Raw genomic sequence first — 11,576 nt, 5'->3', positions numbered from 1 at the left:
GCTGACTAATGTCCCAAGCCTCAGGGCTGCCATGTGATTCCTCCTGTACCTCCCTCCAGAATCTAGGGACAAAATCAGAAAGCCTTTGAAGTAAAAAAAAAAATTGATAGACAAAATTGGTCATCTGTAACATAAAAAGTCTTGAAATACCCTTTGTAAATATGGTACTAATGAGAATAGGGTGTCCCAGTGGCGTCACTAGGGTTGGTGTCATCCAGTGCAGTAACTCATAGTGTCAAACCCCCAACCCCTGCAGTGCAGCCCCACCCTGCCCCAGGCAGGGCCAAGCCTTGTGCCTTGTGGCCCCACCCCTCCCAGCCCTACCCCTTCAGGCCCTGACCCCCCATGGCTCCCCACAGCTCCTCCCCCTTCCCATTGGCCAAGGTGGAGACCCTCTCTCCCCAGCGGTGGGTGCTGCAGCCCAGCTGCCCACACCCTGACTGGTGGGCTGAGGGGGTGGGGAGTAAGAGGGTAGTGACAAGTTATTGCACTGGATGACAGCAACCCTACTGACTGGTGGGTGATGGAGAGGGGTGACAAGTTACCACATTTGGTGATAGGTGACACCAACCCTAGTGATGCCACTACCTTGGCAGCCCCTCCCGTAGCAGAGCCGGCCCACTGCTGGGGACCCGAGAGTCATTTTGATGTCAACCCCTCTGACAGTGTGAGGGGGTGCACTCTACATCCCCCACACTTCCCTAGTGACGCCACTGGGGCATCCCCTGAATCCAATCTACAAATCACAGTTTGTCAAAATCTTTAAAAAGTCAATGTGCCTTGGGGTTTAGAATGTCTAAAGAAGACTGCTACCTGATCAATTGTATTCTAGAAACAAACAGAGATAATGTAAACCAAAGTGCAGTGGTCTGCCTGTCTAGAACATACGCCACTATTTCAGGTCTAGATACCAGATGCATTTTTGTTTGTCAGTTTGATCTGCAGTGTTTTAAAAATAATCTCCAGACTGCCGTAACAGGGAACAAAGCACAGAACCCCTGAGGGAGCAGGAGAGCAGTGGGATGCAGACCCCAAATTCTCATAAGACCAGACTTAATGGTCTGACTGAGACTGGAAGGACCCCGGTGGTCATGGCCCCCAGACCTTCTCTTGGCCCAGGACAGGAACCATTCCCAAAGCCAACTCTTCAGACATGGATTGGACTGGACAATGGGTTGGAGAGGGATGCTGGTGAGGAGTGAGTTTCTTGGATCAGGTGGACACGAGACTATATTGCCATCTCCTGCCTGGAGGGGAGATGAGAGGGTGGAGGGGCTTAGAAGCTGGCGAAATGGACACGAAAAGAGAGAGTGGAGGGAGAGAGCAGGCTCTCCCATTAGGGGGGAGTAATTGGGAGTGTGTAGCAAGATGTATATGGGTTTTTGTGTGAGAGACTGACTTGATTTGTCAACTTTCACTTAAACCACAATAAGAATTATTTTAAAAAAAAAACGCGAATCTCCAAATTGAAAAACTTCACATAAAATATGGATTTCTGGCTTCTCAGAATTGGCAACGGTGGGACAGCACCTTTGTGTGGCAGTTGTCAGCCCTTTAGTTGGGGCAGGCTCTCTCCAGTTCCCCTCATCTCCTACCCAGCTCACTTCCCTCACATCTATCACCAGCCTGGCTCCTGATGGGTAGTGGGACTAGGAGCCAAAGATTAAGAATTCATTTTAATTTATCTGAAATAGTTCAGGAGAAGGAGTACATGACAGCTGTCCCAAATATCTTAGAGTGCGTAAGAGCAAGGCATCAGGCTACTATAGCTTGATGAAAATATTCCCCCCTGAAAACATCTCACACCCTTTATTCTAACTGTGCCCCACCAAAAAGCCTCCCAGGTCAGTGACATGATCTCTGAAGGGGCACTACCTATCAGGAAAGATTGCTGTACATAGACAGCCTACCCTAGTTCCCCAGTCAGATGTGTTTTCCAGGGTAAATTAAGGAAACGACATACTGGTTTATCAATCAGTATCCTGGAAGGGGTTAGTAAGAGGTCAGTCCTAAATACGGATTTGTTGTGGGTGAACAAATGTGAATTTCTGGAACTGCAAAGTTGAGGAACAGTCTCTAGACCAATGATTCTCAACCTTCTTTCTGTTTCAGCATTCCTGATTAGTAGTAGTGGCTCACACAGCAGTGATTAGGGGAAGATTTTTTTTTCTTTTTTGGGAGAGGATGGGTCATTTAAGAAACCTCTTATGAGGCACCAACTAACATCCTCAGAGCTCAAGATGCTGCCTGGCTTAGTTGGTTTCACTTTACCTGAGTGGTAAGAATCGTGTTTTATACAGAATGGCTCCCAGCGTCCACTGAACTTCTCGGTCATATACCAGCTGGGCTGTCTGTAGGTTAGGGTAGTCGTAGGGAAAGTGGAATCCTTCATGAAGGACTTGGTACATCCAGGCTGATTTAAAACACTGATATCTGTACAGCAACAACAACAAAAAATAATTTTTAAAGAAGAATTCTAATGTTTTCCTTTGCAATAAGTCACTCAATACCCTAACTGAGAAAAAAAAATTTGCCATTGAGTCAATTCTGACTCATGGCAACCCCGTGTCAGAGTAGAACTGTGCTTTATAGGGGTTTCAAGGCTGATTTTTTGGAAGTAGATTGCCAAGTCTTTTTTCCTAGGTACCTCCGGGTAGACTTGAACCTCCAACCTTTCTGTCAGCAGCCAAGTGCATTAACTAACCATTTGCACCATCCAGGGACTCCCAACTCCACTGCATAAATCAAAAAGAGAACTGCCTCTCACCTTCCTCACTTCTAGGTGGCACCAAATTGGACTGCCTTCTTTATCTCACCTTTACCACAAAAGTGAAGAACATTTTTATGCAATAATGATATTGTGGCTGTGTTTTTCTATTTTTTTGTTTTGTTTTGTTTAAGAGTCCCCATCTTCAGGGACTATGCTGAAAAACCTATAAATGTAATTACATGATATCCAGGATTTGCTTCAAAATAATTCAGTTGTAGTAAGAAGGAAACGAAAAAAACCCGTTGCTGTCGAGTTCATTTCAACTCACAGTAACCCTATAGGACAGAGTAGAACTGCCCCATAGAGTTTCCAAGGAGCACCTGGCAGATTCAAACTGCTGACCCTTTAGTTAGCAGCTGGAGCACTTAGCCACTATGCCACCAGGGTTTCCAAGAGAGAGATAGTAGATGGGAAAATATACAAGATTGGCCATGACATCTAGACTTTGTGGAGCCATTGAGGCTGAATAAACTCCCGAAACTATTACCTAAGATAATTGTTAAACCTTAAACCAAAAATATCCCCTGAAGTCTTCTTTAAACCAAGCAATAAAAAAAAAATAAATAAATAGTTTAGCTTAATTAGTAAAGAATATGTGCTTTGAACACTGTGTTCTTTTAAGAACTACCTATATGAAATCAAAATGACAAGAGCAACTCAAAAGATTAGATAGGAATCTTAGTGGGCAGTGAGGTTATGTCAATGGGGGAGGAACAATTCGGAAAAGGTGGGTGAGAACGGTTGCACAACTCAAAGAATTTAATCAATGTCACTGAATTGTACATGTAGGAATTGTTGACTGGTGTATGTTCTGCTGTGTATATTCTCAACAACAACAAAATATAGAATAAATTTAAAAAAAGAAAAAAGGATTGAACATGAGTTGATAACTGTTGTAGAGAATCTGGGTGATAGGTATTCAGGAGTTCATTACACGCTTCTATTTTTGTTTATGTTTTAAATTCTTTAAATGAAAACATTTAAAATGGGAGGACCAATGAACCACCTTGGTAAAATGTTGACACCTGTTGAAGCTGAGTGATAGGTATGTAGGTTTGTGTTACTATTCTTCCTACTTTTCTGTGCACTTGATATTTTCTTTAATAAAAAGTTTCTTTAAAAAAAAGGCTATCACCTTTTATTTCAAACCTTGAAGAGAACTCTCTTTGGTAACTACTTTTGGAAACCACTGGTTTCCCTTGTCTTCACTAAAATAGTCTCACTATTTTGGTCCCTAGTATCTCTCAGAAAATCAATATCTGAAATAAGCTCTTTTTCAACATAAAATCTCATCTGTACCATTGCTCGCTTGCTCGCTGTTCTTCACTATAATCTGCCATCTACATTTTACGGCCACACCTAAGGGGGGAAAGGAAGTTACTCACTTGAGTCGATGCTCATCTGCATGTGATGAAAAAAGGCCATTCTTGAATCTCTGAGTTAGTACTGACCAAGCCATGCCACAGTAATCCTGGAACAGTCACCAAAATAGCACAACAGGAAATCAGAGACAAACGAAAAATCCCCCACAATCACAGCTGTCCCATTTCTAAAGTTACTTGTGGGCTACTAGCTGACAAAGCAAAAGAGAAATGGCATATGCATTCATTGGACACTGTCCCAGGTCCTATGCAAGGCGAGTCCCAGAACTCAGGCCACTGAGTGACTTGAGTGGCCTGAGAATACCCCTTTTTATTCCCACCACCTCCAAGTTCAGCCTGATGTGGCTCCTGAGCTTCTTAGGCTTCAGAGAGGGCTAGGGTTTGGCCTAGGAAGAGCAACATCAGAAGCCTAAGGGAGCTTCATTCTACTCTGTGTAGCCTGACACAGCAGATAGAATGGGTGGAAGAGAGTGGTCAAAAACCTATTACTGTGCTCTTTTAAGATCTATCGATTTGAGATCAAATTGACAACAGCAACTCGAAGGATTAGACAGGAAACTTGGGGGACACTGAGTTTATGTTAATGGGGAGGAACAACTCAGAAAAGGAAGGTGAGAATGGCTGCACAACTCAAAGGATGCAATTAGTGTAACTGAATTGTACATGTAGAAATTATTGCATCACCGTGTATATATTCTGGTGTGTGTAGTCTCAACAACAACAAAAATAAAAAATCAAAACAAAACCTATTACTGGTCTGTCTCCATGTTGTAATTCTCATCAAGGAATCATTCTTTTTGACTTACTTATTCATTCAACTAATATTTACTGAATGTTTCAGGCACCATTTTAGGTACCAGCAATCCGGCGGTGACTAAAACAGACAAAAATTCCTGTCCCCATGAAGCTTATATTCTAGTGGTGGGAGACAGACAATAAATATACATACATCCATACTGCATGCATACACACACACACACATACACACAGACATACACCTACCTGTATAGCGTGTAGCATATGACAGAGGCCACAGATGCTCAGAAAAAAATAAAGCAGGAAGGAAAATAAGGAATATTGGGCAGGGTTGCAATTTTGGATAGTGTGGCCAGGGAAGGCATCACTGAGAACACAGCATTTGAGTCAAAGTAAAGAAAATGAGGGAACACAACCATGTGCATATCTGAGGAAACAGCATTCTAAATAGAAAGAGCCACAGTGCAAAGGCCCTGAGGTAGGAAGGACCTTGTCCTGTCTGAGGATCAGCAAGGAGGCCAGTGTGGCTAGAGCAGAAGGAATGAGGGGCACAGGAATGGAAAATGAGATCTGATAAGAAACAGGGCCTGATCACATGGAGCCTGGTGAGCCAAGCCATTGCAAGGACTTTGTTTTTTTTCTGAGTGAGACAGCAAACATTTAAGGGTTTGGGACATTTGATATACCTTATTTTTTAAAAGATTAGCTGCTATATTGAGGACAGACTAAAGGAGGTCAAGGGCAGAAGCAGAGAGACCAATTAGGAGGTTATTGTGAGATGGAGTGGTGTTTGAGGGAAAGCTAGCACAGAGTCAAGGACAACGCCTAGGTTTGTGACCTGAACAATTAAAAGAATGGAATTACCATTTATTGAGACAGGGGAGGACTAAAGGAGAAGCAGTTTAGGGTGGTGGGGAATTAGAGGGCACAGATCAGGAGCTCAGTTTTGGGTACTAAGTTTGAGATACCTATTAGACATTCAAGAAGAAATGTTGAATCAGCCACTGGATATGTAAGTCTGAAGTTTGGGAGGAAAGCCTAGGCTAGAAATATAAATTTAGGAACCATTAGCATATAGATGGCATTTAAGGCCATGAGGCTAGATGAACTCACCAAGGGAATATAGATAGGAAAGAGAAGAAGCCCAGGAATTGGTGAAAGTATTGTCTCCATAAAGTCTAAGTTAAAAAATAAATCTCTTTTATCAGGGATTGAAAACATATTAAGCCACTTGATACATATTAAGCAACTTGAACAAGCAATAATTTGAGCCCTTTGGTATTCAAGGGAATAGAACTTGAAGCACAAGTTTTGAGATGAGAGAAATATTCAAGCCATGGATGGTATGGAGCCCTGGCTGGTGCAAAGGAAAGGAAATATGAGGAGATTCCTGGAAGCTGGAAGGGAAAGAGCAAATACAAACTATGCATTCTACAATATTTGTTAGGGACTGTCTTTTGGGAACAGAGTAATAGAGATGCTGTAGATCCTATTCTATAGGAAGTCTTACACCATGAGAGCCCTAGAGAATTGTAAGAAAGCATAGCATAAAGAATTAAAATACAAGGAGGATGGATTCTTCCCACAATTTCCTTTGATGGAAGGGTTAGATCAGGGAGATACACAAACATTCAAAGACATGAACGCAAATTAAAACAGGGAACTACAGAAAGCTGGCTACACTTTGACCTGTTTAGATAAACAACATAAGCTTCAAAGATGCTTAAGCCCTAGATATGCTCAAGGTAAATTTTTAATCCTTCTATATTTTAAATTTGAACAATCCTTCCACCATCATTACGTTTCACAATATCATTCCAACACTCAGAGTGACCATCCCTCTAGTCTGGACTGGCCCACCTGGGTGGCATCATCTCCAAAAACACACTCCAACTGGAAACACACCCTGGGAAACATGACTGGACAGGATATATATATATATATATTTTTTTTTACCACAAACATTAAACAAGACCGGGGAAAGGTAAAAGAAAAACAACAAACTGCACAGCAATTTTGGACCTGAGTGACAATTTGAGTGATATGCTACTTGTGGAAACCTAGGCTTCATTAATTAGAAAGCGGTATAGCTGAGCAGCTTCCCTAACTTCTCTAAGTTCACTTTGCCATTTGTAAAAATGAAGGCTCACAAGGGTCCTGTGAAGAATCAAGTGAGATCACATGAAGCCCTTTGTGCAGCACCTGGCATAAAGTTAGGCATCCAATAAACACCCGTCATGAGCCATCATTATTATTAATAACTTACCTGAGCAGCCTTGGCAAATGTTGGCCCATGGTAGCGGCCACCGATGCGCAACACATCCTCTGTACAGTAAAAAAACTCAGAGAAACCATAGAACTCGCTGTTGTTGAAGTCAATTGGTGACTGGTAGATGCCATTCAGCGAGGCTTGGCTGGTGTTGGAGCGAGCCAACAGGGGGCTCAGCATGGCCCCACAAGTTGCCCAGTCTCCTCTTCCTCGAACATGCAGGACCTGGCTGTTCCTCTCTACCACATCTGTGAGTCCCACAGGCAGGCACGGGTCCAGAAATGGGTTTTCGGGACTCAGGCCTGTCTTCTGGCCCAGCAACCTGTCCCAATGACACAAACATGTCATCACTGTACTCAACCAAGTCTAAGAAACACAATGTGCTTCACGGCTATCCTGTTATTGTTTTTCATGATGTCCCTAGAAACAAGGATGGAGTATTACGGTGCAGTCGCATCTCATGCCCCTTTCACTTAAGCAAACTCAGCAAAAAAAGAAAGAGAAATATGGCAATGATGAATTTTGCTCAATCTTTTGGTCAACAAATGTATCTCCCAGTGTAATACTGAAACTGGAGACGTGAATCTCCTGTTCTCCATCTGATCTTCATTCCCACAGGCCTCTGAAAAGGGCAAGGACCATGCCGAATGTGGTTCTAGTGTTTAAAATTTAAACAACTGCGAGTAAGCAAAGGGGAGGGCTTCCCGAGGAGGAGAGTCTCAAGTGTGGTGACAGAGAACCTGGCTTTGAACGAGAACAAGCAGTCCTGGGACTAAACTTGAGTCTCTGCCAGGCGAGTAGGAAGGGAGGGACAGGCAAGTTTTGACTCCCACCATGGCTATCACACAGTTCCAGTTATTTACCTACACAGCAACAGTAGTCTCATTCCTAAAAAGACTAATATGCAGACCTGGCAGAGGAAGGAAACTAAGTGGAGACCAAATAACTCTGTCAACTACAGTTAATTACTCATCAGTTTCTAGGCAGACAAATGAAGAGTAGACTTCCTGGGATGAAGATGCATCCACAAATGTAAAGACTGAAGGAGGGAATGTGGCAACACAATAAAATGCTTTAAAACAACTGGAACTAGTTTAAGGACATGACGCGTACTATAAGGAAAACTCAGAAAATTGTAATTAAGATGAGACAGCCATTAAATTTTTGCTTTCCAGATGGTAACACAAGTTTCTCTAGTAGATTAATCTGTAACTCGTTGCCGTCGAGTCGATTCTGGGCCATAGAGACCCTATAGGACAGACTAGAATTGCCCATAGCATTTCCAAAGAACGCCTGGTGGATTAGAACTGCTGACCTTTTGGTTAGCAGCCAAGTTCTTAACCACTGCACCACCAGGGTTCCCTCTAGTGGATTGGCAACTACAAAAAATGTATGCCTGCCATTCACTGAGCTCCTAAATTGAGTGACTTGGATACCTGGCAAAAAATACCAATGCATGGGGAGAAGAAGTTGTGGCCTGGCAAGAAGTTCTGAGGAAGAAGAAAACAGCAGAGAAAGAGACAGCAGCAGAAAACAAAGAAAGAAAATAGAATAGGAAGCTAACGCGCACTATGGAATCTTATTCCCACACAAGATGCGACTTCACTGTAATCCAACAAACGTGTCTTGAGCACTTCCATGTACAAGGAACTGCTGGGAGCTACACTGTACTTCACATTTTAAATCAGCAAATTAATTTCCATTATCTCATGATGTCATTTCTGAATGTGGGACACTGCAAGAGAGCACTACAATAAGCTGCTGCACTTTTTTTGAGTTCTAACAACAAAGATCAGAATGCACCCTCGGCCAAATCAAGTGAGACTGCTAGCAGAGGGTCTCTAAGAGATGCCACCCCATCAACAGGGGTGGTCAGAAAGGAGGAGGGAAGGCTCATCTTAGTAAAAACTGAAAAAAACAAACCCGTTGCCATCGAGCAGATTCCAACTCATGGAGATCTCGTATGTTACAGAATAGAGCTGTTCCATAGGGTTTTCTTTGCTGTAACCTTTATGGAAGCTGATTGCCAGGACTTTCTTCCACAGACCCACTGGGTAGGTCTGAACCGCCAACCTTTAGGTTAGTAGTGGAGCACAAACCATTAGCGCCTTCTATCTTACCACTATCTATCTTAAACTATCTTAACCACTGTGCCACTGGGGCACCTCTATCTTAGTACGATATGACTCTTCCTTCCTAATAATATCTGCAGCCTGGTCACATTCTACTTTAGAAACTCAGGTCCCATGTCAAATGTACCTGTTTTTGTTAAGAGTTTCATTCAGCACAAGGTCTTCGTAGCGCTGCCGGGCAAAGTTGCCACCAAAACCCAGAAAGGTTGTGACGTAAACCCTGTACACATGTTCGGTGTGTTGTACATCACAGCCCAGGTTGAATTCAGCCAGCAGGATCTTGGCATCTTCTTCCTAATACAATGTATAGAGAAAAATGGGAATTTTAGTCCAGATTGACTTCTAGAAAGCTATTAACATCAGGCTTCATTTGTTGTCACTACTCTTTAAAATACCTTGTAGCATTCTTTCATCCTCATACTATTATTTTAAACAAAGAAATTGATATGACTTCAAAAAAAGGACACACTGGACACTAAATTAGAGACTAAATACCAAATGGGAGAGTCGAATACTATCTGTAGTTACACAGGAGGTAGAGTTATTACAGAGGATGTCATTTTCTTGCATGTACTTTTCTCTATTTTCCACGATGGAAATGTATTATTTTTATTATCAGAAAAAAAAATCCTTTAGTAAAAATAAATTTAAAGAATTTCTAGTATCATCATGAAATCTATTCTATGGCCTTTCCTGAAACTATTCAAGAGGAACTGGTATTCCTTGTGATGCGTTTGAGGATTGGGAAAGTTCAATTTTATTGTACCTGCAATGAAAAGGTGCTCTATTTCTTTCCTTTTTTTGACCGCAGGTGCAGAGGCTGAGCTAACGATATTCCTCAGCTTATGGCGCATTATCACGGCAAAGGCCCTCTTTTGTTTTACGTATTTATTCCCTTTTATCATTATACTCTGCTCCCATTCCCACCCCACCCGCAGCAAGACTTCTAATGTGCTTAATGTGTAATTTTTCTTTGTATGTGTTGTTGCAAAATGTGTATTATTGTTTTGAATGTTTTTTTTTTTTTTTTTTTGAATTTATGAAAATGCTACTGTGTCCAGCAGTTCCACTCCTTGGCATATAACCAAGAGAACTGAAAATCTGTATCTACATAAAAATGTGTCCACGAATGTTCATAGCAGAATTATCCACAGTAGCCCAAAAGTGGAAACAACCCAAATAGTCACCAACTGATAAATGAACAAACAAAATGTGATACAGCCATACAATGGAATGTTATTCAGCCATAAAAAGGACTGAAGTGCAGCTACAGACTATAGAACAGATGAACCTTCGAAACATTTTGCTAAGTGAAAGAAGTCAGACTCAAAAGGCCACATATTGTGTGATTCCATTTATATGAAATGCCCAGAATCGGCAAATCCAGAGACAGAAAGTAGATTTGTGGTTGCTAGGGGTTGGGGAGAGGCGGAGATGGCAAATGACTAATAATACCTATGGGGTTTCTTTTGGGGTTGATGAAAATGTTTTGGAATTAGAAAGTAGTGGTTGCACAACTTTGTGAATATACTAAAAACCACTGACTTGTACAAAAAAAAAGTACATTAGGTATTTAAACCAAAAAAACCTGTTGCCATCAAGTCGATTCCAACTCATAGAGACCCTACAAGACAGAGTAGAACTGCCCCCACAGAGTTTCCAAGGAGCACCTGGTGAATTTGAACTTCCAACCTTTTCGGTTAGCAGCCGTAGCTCTTAACCACCATGCCACCAAGGTTTCCTTGCACATAATAGATGCTCAAAAAGCATCAGCATTTCTCTTTCTTCTCTGTGATGAAACTTCTTCCTCAAAATACATTCTTTATATTCTAGGGAGGTGAGAAATATTAGAAGCACAGGAATGGAATCATTTGTAAGGGGGAAGGAAATAACACTTACTGAATAGCAGGTAAGTATCAAACAGAAAGACCAAGATGGATGTCAGAGGAGACTCTGAAACTTGCTCATGAACGTCAAGCAGCTAAAGCAAAAGAAGGAATTGATGAAGTAAAAGAACTGAACAGAAGGTTTCAAAGGGCAGCTCGAGAACACAAAGTATTATAATGACATGGGCAAAGAGTTGGAGACAGAAAACCAAAAGGGAAGAACATGCTTGGCGTTTCTCAAGCTGAAAGAACTGAAGAAAAAATTCAAGCCTCGAGTTGCAATACTGATGGATTCTATGGGGGAAATTATTAAACGACGCAGGAAGCATCAAAGGAAGAAGGAAGGAATACACGGAGTCATTATACCAAAAAGAACTAGTC

General features: G+C 41.9%; 1 protein-coding gene across 1 annotated transcript in view; it reads right to left on the bottom strand.

Annotated features, from left to right (window-relative positions):
* The window catches only part of ENTPD7 (ectonucleoside triphosphate diphosphohydrolase 7), a 48,111-nt gene that overhangs the window by 2,561 nt on the left and 33,974 nt on the right, over nucleotides 1–11,576 (bottom strand). Inside the window, exons 8-11 of the mRNA XM_049855683.1 lie at nucleotides 9,437–9,603; nucleotides 7,175–7,499; nucleotides 4,156–4,241; nucleotides 2,272–2,433 (exon numbers count right to left, since the gene is read on the bottom strand). Coding sequence (XP_049711640.1) covers nucleotides 2,272–2,433; nucleotides 4,156–4,241; nucleotides 7,175–7,499; nucleotides 9,437–9,603 — 740 coding nt within the window. The remainder of the gene's footprint in view (nucleotides 1–2,271; nucleotides 2,434–4,155; nucleotides 4,242–7,174; nucleotides 7,500–9,436; nucleotides 9,604–11,576) is intronic.

Source organism: Elephas maximus, chromosome 16 (genome assembly GCF_024166365.1).
Source record: "Elephas maximus indicus isolate mEleMax1 chromosome 16, mEleMax1 primary haplotype, whole genome shotgun sequence".
Lineage (NCBI taxonomy): Eukaryota > Metazoa > Chordata > Mammalia > Proboscidea > Elephantidae > Elephas > Elephas maximus.
This window is presented reverse-complemented; position numbering and strand designations above follow the sequence as displayed.